The 14,114-nt window shown below is 35.0% G+C and overlaps 2 protein-coding genes and 1 long non-coding RNA gene across 6 annotated transcripts in view; 1 reads left to right on the top strand and 2 right to left on the bottom strand.

The window, feature by feature from the left end:
- Window positions 1-1,052: 1,052 nt before the first annotated feature.
- On the bottom strand, window positions 1,053-5,681 carry LOC111489332. 2 transcript variants are annotated; one of them, XR_002719360.1, is made up of 4 exons: window positions 4,116-4,146; window positions 2,497-2,543; window positions 1,668-1,848; window positions 1,053-1,380 (listed from the first exon to the last, which is right to left on the bottom strand). It is a non-coding gene; the product is annotated as an uncharacterized LOC111489332 (long non-coding RNA). The 2 variants fall into 2 exon arrangements; XR_002719359.1 differs by lacking the exons at window positions 1,053-1,380; window positions 4,116-4,146 and adding an exon at window positions 5,262-5,681 and having other exon boundaries at window positions 1,794-1,848.
- A 526-nt stretch (window positions 5,682-6,207) lies between these two features.
- On the top strand, window positions 6,208-9,650 carry LOC111489331 (sorting and assembly machinery component 50 homolog B-like). 2 transcript variants are annotated; one of them, XM_023137496.1, is made up of 5 exons: window positions 6,208-7,005; window positions 7,834-8,319; window positions 8,474-8,986; window positions 9,228-9,352; window positions 9,466-9,650. In XM_023137496.1, the coding sequence occupies exons 1-4, from the start codon at window positions 6,448-6,450 to the stop codon at window positions 9,309-9,311; spliced, it is 1,641 nt and encodes a 546-aa protein (XP_022993264.1). In that variant the 5' UTR covers window positions 6,208-6,447; the 3' UTR covers window positions 9,312-9,352; window positions 9,466-9,650. The 2 variants fall into 2 exon arrangements, with proteins under 2 accessions (XP_022993264.1, XP_022993263.1); XM_023137495.1 differs by having other exon boundaries at window positions 9,228-9,650.
- Window positions 9,651-12,104: 2,454 nt separating this feature from the next.
- LOC111489330 (glycerol-3-phosphate dehydrogenase SDP6, mitochondrial) overlaps window positions 12,105-14,114 on the bottom strand; it is a 6,606-nt gene continuing 4,596 nt past the window's right edge. The window contains exons 6-7 of one of the 2 annotated variants that reach the window (XM_023137493.1): window positions 12,477-12,775; window positions 12,105-12,392 (exon numbers count right to left, since the gene is read on the bottom strand). In XM_023137493.1, the coding sequence (XP_022993261.1) occupies window position 12,392; window positions 12,477-12,775 (300 nt within the window). In that variant the 3' untranslated portion in view covers window positions 12,105-12,391. Of the gene's footprint in view, window positions 12,393-12,475; window positions 12,776-14,114 lie in introns of those variants that run through there. The other variant, XM_023137494.1, reaches the window with a different exon arrangement.

Below are 14,114 nucleotides of genomic sequence, written 5' to 3'. Positions count from 1 at the left end.
TCCCTATTTAATTTGTCTGTTTGTTTGTGATTTTCTTTTCCATTTTTTTTAAATTGTGAGTTTTATTTTTTTTAAATATTAAAAAAATGAGCATAACTCAAAATAAAAATAAATAAATAATTTTTATTTAAAAGGAAAAATATATTAAACAAAATATCTGTTTTCTTTTGTTTGATTTATAAAGACTTATTTCTGATTTTTTAATTTTATTATTGCTAAAATTAAAAAAAAATTATTTCACATATTTAAAATATAATTATTTTAGTCCATACTTTAACATTAATGAATTAATTATATAGATTTAAGTAGGTGTACATACCATAAGATAAAAGACTAACATTCTGTCTATAATCAAATGATTGTTTTGAAAGTTGATAGACCAAAATAAAATAAAATTTAGAATAAAAATATATATTTTGAAGGTTTAAGGATAAAAATAATATCGCTGATAGTGACAATAGCTTGATACGAGCAAGATGTAGAACTACGTAAAACTTTCGAACCTATCAATTTTTACCCTTCGTTCAAAATTATAAATAATTAAAGAAATCATTTTTTTATGCATCGTGATCAATGAAACACTTTATGAGAGGACGATAAAGATTTATATTTTCAAATTTATTTTCCGACTAATAAAAATAGAGAGAGACTGAATTTTTCTATTTTGAACCGTATTCACTTAAACAATACTAATATAGCAACAATTTTAACTACTAACAGGTCTACTATCTCATTTCGATATCAGCACATGACTTAAAAATGATTTTATTGCAAAAATAGTCTATGCGATTAATGATCGACGATCTCTCTCGTGAGGTCTATAGCTCTAAAATAAAATATATTAATTACGGGTTTGAAAGTGAGAGGTCAATAATTGGTGCATCATGTCTCGATGTAGAAATTGTAGGGACCTCAAGAGACATAGGTCTCATTGATAATGTTGTAGGACACTTATATTTGCAAAGATTTTACAAGGAACTTGAGTATAAAGCATTATAGCACATGCAATGTTTTCCTCACAAGGTTTTAAAAAAGGACAATCCCTCTTATTGAAATTATTGTTTGACATTTATTGAAATATTTATGCTCATAACCAACTTGAGATGAATTATTCCTCAATAAGTTATAGATTTATTGGAGATATTTAATGACTTAATATAGCCAATCGTAATAAATATATACATTATTCAATACCTTTTCTTCAACTAAATCATTCTTGACGTCATCTTCACCTTCCTCAGTTAATTACCGGTAGTCTGCTCAAGATTCCAATTGGTAAATAAATACTGCGCTCGTTGCAGGACTTAACCCAACACTTATTGGTACGAGTTGATGACAACCAGACACCACCTATATCCACGTTCCCGAAGGCACCCTTCTCTTTCAGGAAGATTTGCAGCATGTTAGCATTTTCGAACTAATTTTTAAATATATAATACGATGAAAATTTTGACATCATATTAAACTAACCTCTTAAATGTAAGTTAAATCAAGCATAACTATGTTTGAAAAATAGTTCAACTAAGGGGTACGTTTTGATCCAAGAAGTCAAAAATTTAAATTCTCACCCCGATTCATCAAGATTACATAGTCATTTCTATTTCTACAGTAACTTTTCAATCTCAGTAAAAACCCAGAAAGTTGAAATGAATTAGGGAATCTCGTACCTGTTGGAGTTTGAGTTAATGGATGGTATCAATATCCAGTTGAATAATATCCATTTTGTCAGTCTGAAGGACGATTCTGGTGGTACTGTATAACAAGAGAGGCTCTGCTGTCCGTTTGTTTTTTGATGCTTCATTTTGGTGACAACGGATGGCAGTTTTGTAGTCGGTGCAAAGTTGGAATCTGGACAAAAACCATGTTCCCAGATCTTGAGTTATTTCAGATAGTACATAGATCTTGATAAAATTGAAGTGTGGGACTAAATAGAGAGTTAAGCTAACAACGCTAAGATTTAGAGGGAGTTATCAAAACATTCTTTATAGGAGTATGAAAACTTCTATCTAGTCGACACGTTTTAAAAATTTTAAGGGAAAGTTCAGAAGGAAAAATCCAAAAAGGACAATATCAGCTAGTGGCGGGCTTAAACAGTTACAAATGGTATTAGAGCCAGACACCAAGCAGCGGTGTGCTAGTGAGGATGTTGCGCCCCCAAATGGGGTGAGATTATGAGATCCCACATAGGTTGGAGAGGAGAACAAAACATTTCTTATAAAGGTACGAAAACCTCTCCCAAATGCGTTTTAAAATTTTGAAGGGAAAGTCCAAAAAGGACCCTATCTAATAGGGGTGGCTTGGGCTGTTACATTTCCTTTGGAGCGGATTCCTCCTAATTTCATACCAGGAATGAAATTGTTTCTTATGAAATATATATATATATATTAAGAAAGTATTATGAAAGAAGTGGAACAATATTAATTTGTATCTTATATGGCCGTGGTGGGATAGTATCACAGTAATGGGCCAGTACCTTAAATAAGGACAGATGCTAACCTCTAGACCAGCAGCTTTTACAAGTTCCCGAACTTCATGGTTCCTTCCTTCATGTACCAACAAAAGCACAGTAAGTTAGTTAGGAGCTAATGCATTACAAGCACCGCATGCAGAAAACAGGTATTAATATATTTTCCTTCACAGACTGGGTTTAGTTACAAACCAAGAAACTTTGAAGGTCTATGCAATCATTGCTCCAAGACCAATTAGATCAAACAAGAAGGAATGAATGATTTGAGAGTGCATAGACATTTAAAAACTATAATATGGATGAATAAAGCACCATCATACACGATGCCTTGATACATTTGATTGTCGTGGTAGCAACTCTATAGAATTTGGTGTGATATGAATCAAACCATTAATCCATTTGGGATGTACTCAAGCAATTACAAGAAGCTAAGACAAGAAAAATTCAAGAAACTTTTACCTTACATCTTTGAAGGCTAATCAATACACAAGAGACAGATTTTTTTAGCCTAAATGTCTTTATAATTAGTTTATCAAATCAAGAAGAGAATATGGGGTGGAAAGAGGTTGGAAGACTTTATGTCTTTAGTAGTTGAACTACCATTTTTACTATCGTAATTCTTATTTTCTTCAATTTTCTTTTAATATATTTTAACTCAAACCCTTGTTAGTTGAATTAAAGTTATGTTTGGATGATAATTTTGGACTATTTAAAAGCATGTAATATGATTATCATTTTGAATATAAAATTGTGTTTGTTGAAACTTTTCTTGTTATATTTCTTTTTCAAATGTACTTTAGGTTTGAAGTTAAACTGATTCATTAAATAAGCATAATCAAACTAATTCTAGAGCAAGTCGTCTTGCATCTGAGAGTGATCATCATAGATTCAAAGTTATACCTGAGAGTATTCATTCTTCTGACTAGCTCTGAGTTGGAATTATTTTAGCTTTATCTGTGAAAGTTTGCAAAGATCTTAAAAGGACCTCTAGCAGCTATAACTTATTGCATATCTTAAAGTTTGTCAATTTGTGAAATTTTGAGTTTGCAAAGCTAGAGGTCCTTTATTTGTAAACTTTCACCAATAGAACTAACCTAACTAATGATTCCAACTAAGAGATAGTTAGAAAATGAATAATTTTAGATCGAATTTTGAATCTATGATAATCACTCTTAGCAAGACGACTCACTCCAGAGTTAGCTTCATTAAAACTAATTCAATGAATCGGCTTAACTTCAAACCTAAATTTGAAAACAAAGATAACAAAACACAAGGTTTTGTATTCAAAATGATAAAACTTGAATATTACATTTCTTTAAATAGACAAAAATAGTTAAACTATCAAGGACTTCGAATTAATAAACATGGAAGAAAATAAAAACTACATACATCACTAGTCATAAATGGTAGTTAACTAGTCTCAAAACATTTTCAAAGTTAGGTGGTATTTATTGCTGCTCCATATTCCACTACATGATTATTATTATTATTATTATTTTTTTTTTTCATATCATTCTCTTCTTTATTTGTATACTAATATTTTATAAATACTAATATTATAAAGACGTTGGGGTAAAAAAAAAAATTCTACTTGTACATAGACCAACCTTTGAAGATATAATATAAGAGTCTCTTGAATTTTCTTTACTTTGCTTCTTGTAATTGCTCCTTCGACTAATGTAATAGATGCTACTAAGTGTTTGGGTTGATTCATATCAGGTTCAAAGGCACCATCTATTGCTGCAATGTACCTACAGTTATGGAGCGAAATGTTGGCATTTTCAGAAATCAAACATTCAAAATTTTAAAAGCAATATGTATTAGAAAATTAAACTTATTCTTCTTCAATGTCTCATCCTTCAAACTTCTTTTTGATAATTTTGAAAACATTTTCTTCTCATCTTCTTTAAACTTATGGCAGAATTGATGTCTTGATTCAAATCAACCAACCACAAATAACAAATAACAGAGCACAAACTATCAAACAGAAAAATCGAAAAGTATATATACAGTGAAAAAAAGAAGGGTACGCATTAAAGAAGGCTGCGGATAGAAGAGCTTGAGCTTCTATCAACTTTTTCTCTGCTCAATTGATTGGAGCTTCTGTTAATATAGTTGTTGATCGAGGCTATAATTAAGCTCATATATCGCATAACAATGGTGTATAAACTGCTCAGATTGTTCAATATCTCCATTCTATCCATAGGTATGAAGATTGGGCCAAGTAAAATCATTTTAGAATCAATTTGCACGACTACATTTGCAAGTTTTGCAACTAGGCATGTTGCAATGATACTAAGCTAAACGTGTATCTGTAAATAACCTTGACAATCCACCATCGTATGATATTGTCCACTTTAAGTTTAGGCTTTTTTTGATTTCTTCAAGAGTCTTCATACCAATAGAGATATATTTTTTACTTATAAACGCATGATCATCCCCTAAATTAGTCGATGTGAGACTCCCCACCAAGAATACACAACCTATCCTATCCTGTCATCCTATAGCCAAAATCCATTGTCGTAACTAAATATTTTTTCGAAAAGAGCCCATCCTATAGACAAAACCCACTGTCGTAACTAAATATTTTTCGAAAAGAGCCCAAATAAAGACGACTAGCCACCACACCAAGCACAAAACAGAAACAAGTAAATAGTAAATAAAAAGCAAGAAAGAATGCTCTGTAACAGAACACGTCGATCTTCTATTAGCCATAATTAGCACTTCGCCTAAACAACCATCGGAAGATTGGTAGATACACTTAAAAAAGTTATCAAGAGTGAGAAGCACAAACCTCCAGCGGCAGCAAGAACTTTACGAGACGTTGTGACGAATCGCTAATATTCTCATTGTTAAATCTCCGCGCAGCCTTCGAATGCTTGGGGGCTCAGGTACGCGTTTATCAGCAGAATTTTTCTTCTTCTTGGGCTTGGTTTCATCCTCTGACATGGATTGAAGAAACCGTGTAGGCGAATGCTATTGGAGCTTGAGAGTGCCATCTCCGCCGCGAACTACCCAAAGAATGATGAGCTGACCGCCGGTGTTTCGATCAATGAACTGAAAAGGATCTTCAACTTCGATTTGGGCTAAGAGTTTGGGGGCGCGAATGCGATGTTGAACTCCGACGAAGATGAAGATGAAGAGGAGGCGTTGGAAGCGGAACTGGAGGGAGAGAGAACAGGAGCTGCGAGGAATGGCGCGAACGAAGGTTTTGAGAGATTGAGAGCGAAGATGTGAGTAAACTATTTCTATTTATATATTGATGTTAGTATTATTTTTAAAATTTTAAACTATTTTTTAAACGTTAATATCGATATATTGACTATAATTTTTTAAAATAAAGGTCGGAGATGTTAATAATATAAATATTTTTAATTATAATATTAATGATAACAATAATTTTTTTAAATGAAGGTGAAAGGTATTAATATTATTTTTAATATTTTAAGGATATTTTTCTAAATATAATATTAACAATAAAAATATTTTTTAATATTTTAAAATAATTAAGTATATTATTTTTTTAATTAAAAGTTTAAGAGTAGTAAAAATATTTTTTTAAGATTATTTTAAAAAATTTTGAGGAAATTATTATAATTTTGAACCCTAATTCGTTGGTTCTTACTAAGAAAGGCCCAGACTCCAAAGGCCCAAAACCATTGGGCTCACGAGGCCCAAAAACATTTCTCCCAGACGCGTGGGTTAAACGCGCGCTTTTTTCCATGGAGTTAGAATCCGATGAATCAATCAGAGTTCGCGCAGGCAGCATTGGTTTCTTGTTGAATTCTGAGTAATGGAAAAAAAGGGCAAAGTAGGCGTCGTTGTATGTTGAAGCCAGGGCTGGATTCTTTCATTTCTGCTGGATTGATCGTTAACCGCCGAGAGAATACTGCTCCAATCGTTCTCATTTCAGAATCTGCGATTTTCGAGTGAGTTCATTCAACAATTGGAAATTACTGTCTGTTTCTTAATCATTGTAAATGGAAAGCTCCGAGGAAGTAGGGGAAAATACGATAAGAACGAGCTCCGAGGAGGAGGAGGAGGAGGTAGAGCGTGAACCTTCCAATTTTGAAAATGGCGATGGAGAAGATGAGGAAGTTGAAGATGAGGAAGAAGACGAGGAAGATGAGGATGATGAGGATGACGATGATGAGGAACCGCCGCGGAGGAAGCCTATTTTGGATGCTTCTAGGTTGATTGCTCAGAGGTCTAAGTTAGAGAATCTGGTTGAGCGAATGAGGAAGGAGAAGGTCAGACTTCGGGTTCATGATATTTTGATCAAGGGAAACTCGAAGACCAAGGATTCTCTAATCGAGGCCGAAGTGGAGGCTATTAAGAATGCCTCAACTATGCAAGAACTGCTGGAGGCCGCGGGCGTAGCCAATGCCAATCTCCAGAGGCTCGAGATCTTCGACTCTGTCAAGATTACTCTTGATTCAGGCCCGCCAGAGCTACCTGGTACCGCAAATGTTGTTATCGAGGTTGTGGAGGCGGGCAACCCTCTCTCCGGCGAATGCGGTGCTTACACAAAACCTGCGGTAGGATTTTGTTCTGTATGTATATATGTAGATATTTGTGCCTAATGCGTTAATCAATAGCTTGTTGTTTGATAAGATATTACCGAAGATGGAAGAAAAAACCTGCATTGATATAGTTGTCTACCCCTCTAAATCTAAATGTTTTAATATCCTTTATGTGGCTTGTGCTTGTCGTGGTTCCCTTTTCAGATATGCAAATTGTATACCCTAACATATGACAGAAGTGATTTGCTGCAAATTAGAATCTAAAAGTGAGCTTCCCAGGTAGTAAACAATGTTGATCGTATGCTCCCTGTATTTTGTACCTTATATACTATGTGGGCATAAAACTCATTAGAACTGTTCTGGAGCATGAAGGTCGTTAAATTGGTGATCTTACACTCATTTCTTGCCTTAAGAATGGTTGTTTGTTCGAGTCATTATTCAGTATATGAGTATGAGAGTGAAGTGAACTATGTAGTGTCTTGAATTAAAGTAGATTGGAAGGAGGGTCATACTGTTGATCGTGTGTAACCACCAAAGCACACTTCTCTGTTACTAGTAATGTGAAATCAAGATTTTTTTTTTCCCACTCTTATCATTGTTTTCAGAAACTTTACTCATGGCACCAAACCTCGTTACTATGGATATCGAACTTTTTAATGCTTATTACATAACAATTAGGAACTCTGAGTTCTTTAACTCTGGTTATTTTTTTTGTGATCTCACTGTTCAGAACCAGACTATTATTCCCTTAGATAATTTTTTTTGTATAATTGGAATTCGTGCATGTACTATTTGGCTTGCTACCTCTATTGGGAAGTTTGAAGTGGTATAATGCTTTTGTAGGCTCGTTCGTGGACTTTTGAAGGTTCTGTTAAGTATAAAAATTGGCTTGGATATGGGGATTTATGGGATGGCTCTTTGGCCTACGGTCCTAATCAAACATCTGAGGTGAGTGCCGGTGTTTATTTACCTAGGCTGAAGCGATTGATGACTCCTTTGGTGGCACGACTATCCCTACTTTCCCAAGATTGGATGGAGTTTTCATCTTACAAAGAGCGGTCTTTAGGTCTTTCTCTTGGTTTATATTCAACTAAGTATCATGATTTGGGATACAACCTTGGATGGCGCACCATAACTGACCCTTCACAGATGGCATCTAATTCAATAAGGAGACAACTTGGAAATAGTTTACTTTCTTCTCTAAAATATACTTTTAAGGTTGACAAGAGGAATTCAGCAGTGAGGCCAACTCGAGGATATGCCTTTGTTTCTACTAGTCAAATTGGTGGCCTTGCACCTGATCACCGGAGCTTGCGATTTGTCCGCCAGGTTTTCTTCTTGTCTTTTTGTGTCTTTTGTAACAACAAAAGATTTGCGTAAGCCTGCATGTAGTTAACAGTTCGTTGTTGGACATTCATAGTTGTACCATGCAATACTTGCTTCGTTCAATGTTGAGGAAAACTCTGTTTCCAACGTTTAACAGGAATTTGATCTACGGTATGCCATTCCTTTCGGCTTTGATCGTGCTGCCATGAACTTTGGAGTCTCTGCCGGTGTTGTCCTTCCTTGGGGAAATGGATTCTTGAACAAGCCATCATCCCTTCCAGAACGCTTTTTCTTAGGTGGTGATTTCTCTCCAGTATGCACCATTGGAGGCCCCACAACTGTGTGGGGATTTAAGACGCGTGGAATGGGGCCAACTGAGCCAAGGCGCGAAGTTAGAGATGAAAATAAGGGTAAAGACAATGATGCTCTTGGAAGGGATTTTGTTGGAGGGGATCTTGCAGTCACTGCTTTTGCTGATCTTTCATTTGACCTCCCACTTCGCTGGTTAAGAGAACATGGGATCCACGGACACATCTTTGCTGGTGCAGGGAACCTTGCTAAGTTGACAGAGAATGAGTTTCGTAGTTTCTCTTTTCAGAAGTTCATGGAAACATTCCGTACCTCTGTAGGAGTTGGGATTGTGGTTCCAACAAGACTCTTCCGCCTAGAGGTCAGTCGTAATCTCTGATTCGTGTGTTTTTTTTTGTTTTGGTGCCTAATTTTTTGGTCTGGGTTTGATCTCTGTTTTTGTGTATAAAGAAAAGGCGTGGTCTCTATGGATCCTATATAATGTCATGCTTGCTGTTTCCACCGTATAATTTTCTTTTGAACAGGAAAAGGGACACCTATTGTAGAATGCTGTTCGATCTTTTATGTACTTACTACTTATTCTAGTTTGGTTTTATGAACAGGGGAACTTCTACTACATATTGAAGCAACAAGAGCATGATCGTGGAAAAACTGGCTTTCGGTTTAGCATTTCTGCTCCATCATAAATATTGAATTTTGACGGGATTTCATGTCCAGGAATTACAGAGTAAGGCGGAAGTTAATTTCTTTCTGGCAATTTGTTTCATTTGCTTATTGACAGCTGCCCTTTCTTAGTTATCAATTTGAACTGGTTGAAAAAACTTCCTTTTACACGTCCAGGGAAGTGACAAAAAAAGGAAAAGGAAAGTTTTGCTTCAACCATGGAGAATGGAGAATAATTTGATTTGTGATGCTGTATTTGAACAGGTTACGGAAATTTCCCCTCAATATTGGTTTCATTAACCCTAATGGGCGGATAATTTTTTTACTCCATCAATGAAATGAGACTTTTTCATTTCATAGCTTATATGGTTTATGATTCTCTGTCTCTCCATTATATATTTTGTGCTCATTTTGTCAATTTTGTTTTGAATAGAATCTCTTCATGCCTGCATTGTTTTCCACCCCTTCTAAATAGTCCTGAAAATTTTGTTCTTCTAGAATATCTGAAATGCTTAAATCCTTTTTCCATATGGAATTTGATTTGTGATTCTATTAGATCTTCAGGCTTCGTATTCGTATTGTAACAACCCAAGTCTACCTCTAGCAGATATTGTTCTCTTTGGACTTTTCCTTTCGAACTTCTCTTTAAAACGTGTCTACTAGGAAAAGGTTTTCATATCCTTATAATGGATCTGCTAGGTAGAGGTTTGGTTTCTACACCCTTATAAAGAATGTTTCATTCTCCTCTCCAACCAATGTGGGATCTACAAGTATAACCTTGACTCCGATTTTCTTTCTCCTACTCGGCCTCTCTCTCTTTTATTAAACTATTTACTCTGGGAAAGGGATCCTGGTCTCCGAGCTCATGGTAAGCCCACCCATCAAATTATTGAATGCCTCAATTGGGGAAGTCATCGTTGGGACATGGCTGTGCTGAGGTCATGAATGTCAACTGTTAACACACATGAGGACTCTCTTGTTCTTTGTGGGGATAGGAAATCTTGAATTCTGTCAATGATTAAAGTGAATCCGTGCCCGATAAGCGGAGACCGAATGGAAACTTCTGTACATACGGTTGTATGTAAAAATTTTCTTATTACCTTCCTTCATTGTTTGCCATAAAATAAGAGTATTTATTAACGGTACGATATCATCTAACGATATGTAGAATACTGAAGGGAAGAAATATGTACTGTCACATTTAGACATAAGATTTCAGAACAAGGAGGAATACAAGGAAGTTGGAAGATTTCATTGGAGTTCAAGTTGCAGTTTCTGATAATGGAAACATTTTTCTCCGGAGTATGCTTCAATTTCAATTTTGCCAAAGAATTAGTGACGAGTTGTTCTAATAGATTACATTCAAAATTCACACACTAATATTTGATGGCTGATTCTCTTGAGGAATAGATTGCCTACGCACCCAAAGACGGTTAATGGCGTGAGATGAGAGACATGAGATAAGTCGGGGGAGGTGATACTATGCTGAAATGATCGATGAAGAAAACTTTGATCAACATAAGTAACGTTAATAAACTGATGATTATAAAAAAGTCATCTTTCGATGTCATTGTACCGACCACAGTTAAGGGTGACAATATATATATTGATTGCTCGTAGTCTATTGGTATGTTTCTCACATTTTTAAAACACATTTAAAATGTTGTACTAAATTGCACAAATGATTTTGTTTTTAAAAAAACTACCATTTTCGTTGGATTATAAAACACTTATAAATGGTAGTACTCACTCCTATTTGTTCTCCCAAGAGAAGCGGAACTCTTTCTTATGTTATAGAGGCTCAAAGACTGAATTTAATTGTTTGAACATTAGACTACTACTAAAAAAGACGAGACCACGACTATTCACATAAGTGAAGTGGCTGGATACATAAGGGAAGTGCACGTTTGTTAGACCTTAGTTGGGATTCATAGGGAAGTCAACCTACGAGTACAAAAGATAGACAATCTGACCTTAGTGATATAATTAACCTATGTTAGAAACAACTAAAAATGTAATAGATATTAATCATGTGCACCCCCATCACTTAATTCCCGCCCTAAGAAATTGGGACGCTAATCTTTGGCAAATGGAGAAGGGTAAGGGATAGAATTTGGCCTCAAAGTTGGGAGACAATCAACCGAGTTTCTTGGACCAAATCGTCAAAAAATAGTTTGTAGCATTGTAATTTTGAGTTTAATATATGTTTCATTTAGAGATTCTATTACAGATTCTATTACATATGTTCAAGTCAGTTTGCATATAACTTGACTATTTAACGGTTAAGATATACACGTCTGCACATGACTTGACTATTAACAATTAAGATAAACACGTTCGATACATAACTTGACTATTTAACCGTTACAATATTTCTATTTAGCTAAAAGATTGTTGGTACACATTCCTACATAAAAAAAAAAAAAAAACTTCTACATTGCATTTTTCTAGCTATATTTTAAAAACTTCAATTCCTTTAATCTAGGTTAACATGCCTATCTTTTTTAAGCAAAGCTCTTTAATTTTTCAAATATTTTGAATTTCAAAGTTTCATATTCTTCTTATGCTTGATTATACAGCTCTCCCCACTAAAGCAAAGCCTCCACCTATTTATCATCACTTTGACTTCCAAAAAGGTTAAAGCATTCAGCCAGCCCCTCATGTTTAAACAAACACTAAATATGAATTATGGACAGAGCTCTGAATTGAAAACAAGACCATGAACTCAGTAGTTTCACTCTGGTCCTTCTATTAAGAATGAAAAAATAGGTAATCTTTAGATCAAGATCACAAAAAGTAATATAGCCTTCAAAAAGTAACCAAATTACCAATAATTTTTATAACTGGAAATTCTTAAAAGTTCATACAAAATGGACAGCAAAATGAGAGAAAGCGATTTTTAAAATAATAAATAAACCAATCTTGAGTAACTTATTCTTTTGTTATGTGTTAGGCTGCACTATATCAGCCTAGAGCAATCACAAGTTAAAGGTAAGATGCAAAGCATATTTATTTTGCACCTGATGAAGAGTTTATTATAGTGGAGGGCTGAGTTTTCTTGAAAACTTTCTGCTTGGTTGGTTGGTTGGTTGGGTGTTGAAAACCTTGAATTCCGACAAGCAAATCATGATCATGAACATGTATGAACTGAAATATTTTAACAAAAACAAAGCATTAAAGGTACTCACTAACTGTGCTTTCCATCGTGGAAGTGAGCATTCTTTGAAGACTTGAAAGTTTCTAAAAACTGCTTGGCCTTCTGTAGTTCTTGTTTCTGTCTTTTCTTATCCCAATTATGTTCATCTGCTAATATCTCGATTACTCGAGGTAATGCGTGATTAGCAGCATCTGTATCAAGGAAAGCGAGCCGTGATCTTCTGGCGATGAAATCTACTGCAGATTCACAGTACTCATGCCGAGCACAGTATGCAACCTCAGCCTCCAAGAAGGGGTAGCCATGGGCTAACCGCTTGCCCAAATTCTCATTCTATCATTAAAAAAAAAAAAAAAAGATTTAGTCCTTGATAGTTCATTGCACAAACTAGGGTCTCTACAAACTAAAGGTCGTGATTTTATTAGAACGTATAAGCCTTTACCAACTCCATTGATGTTAAATCTCAGTAAGATTCTGTTATCAAACTAGACGTTTTTTAGTTTTTAAAAATTGTGTTTGTTTTCACCCAATTTTTTTACAATAGTTTCCATCTTTTGTACGAAAAGATTTGAATTCTTAGCTAAATTCTAAACAAAAATAAGTTTTTAGTTCTCATAACTTTGCTTGATAACAGAACAAAGAAACCAATAAGTTGGTTTATGGTTTATAAACTTGGATTTCAAGAACTAAAAATAAACAAGCAAACGGTTACCAAACAAAGCCTAAGTTACTAAAATTGAATTTTCTTTGGGTCTAACTCCAATGCACAGCGAATTCCCTTCCCCAAAGAAGTTGTTGAATAAATATTTAGTTCAAAAAATGACTATACGTCTGAATTTTCCAAATCACCTTTGCAGACTTTGCTCACGATGCCTATGAAAAATTTAAGATTCAACTATTTTTTTCTTCAGACTTTTTTAGGCGAAACCAAGACTTTCAAATAAATTGGCGAGAAGTGGCATACAAGAGAGTTGGGGGAAAAAAGTGAGAAGAAAGAGTAAACCTTTAAAAGAATAAAATTAATTAGACCTCACAAAAAATCCCAATTTCTTGACTTGTCTATAAAGACCCTCTGCATTCCTTGGTATCACACTCCCCACAAGACACCCGTAGCCGGGCAAGACCAAATCAGACGTTAGGATCGAAAGACAGCAAAATAGCTGCTTTAACAACGATTACACCAGCTTGGGGGAAGAGAGAACATGAGGTTCCTTTCTTTAACCAGTCTCCTTCTCCAAGGGACCAAATTAAAACTTCTACCCTTTTGGGCACTTTCTTCCTCCAAAAATCTGTAAGAACTGCTCAAGGAAACACCATCACCATTTCCTTTGGCGTTAAGGAAGGAGAAGAAAGATTGAGGTAAAACAAGGCCTTTTAAATCAACCTCCACTATGTCTAAACCCGGTCAGAACGTTCACCTTCAAGAAGGTGAGAAATCTCAATCCAAGTGAATACTAGATTCCCGCTATATCAGGCAATCCTTAACCAATACAGATACTGAACACCGAAGTTTCTCCGTTGAGGTTGTGATATTGGCCATCTATCTGACCAGAAAGAGCTTGAGGATCCATTACCAACTTTAATCTTCAACACTTCTTTATTGTCAGATTAAGAAATAATGTTCCTAGGGCTTGCTAAAGAGCTATTATAGTGAGCACACCCCACCCCCCCC

The sequence above is a fragment of the Cucurbita maxima genome, unplaced genomic scaffold (genome assembly GCF_002738345.1).
Source record: "Cucurbita maxima cultivar Rimu unplaced genomic scaffold, Cmax_1.0 Cma_Scf00014, whole genome shotgun sequence".
Lineage (NCBI taxonomy): Eukaryota > Viridiplantae > Streptophyta > Magnoliopsida > Cucurbitales > Cucurbitaceae > Cucurbita > Cucurbita maxima.
Note: the sequence above shows the minus strand (reverse complement) of the source record. Positions and strands in the feature narration are given on the sequence as shown.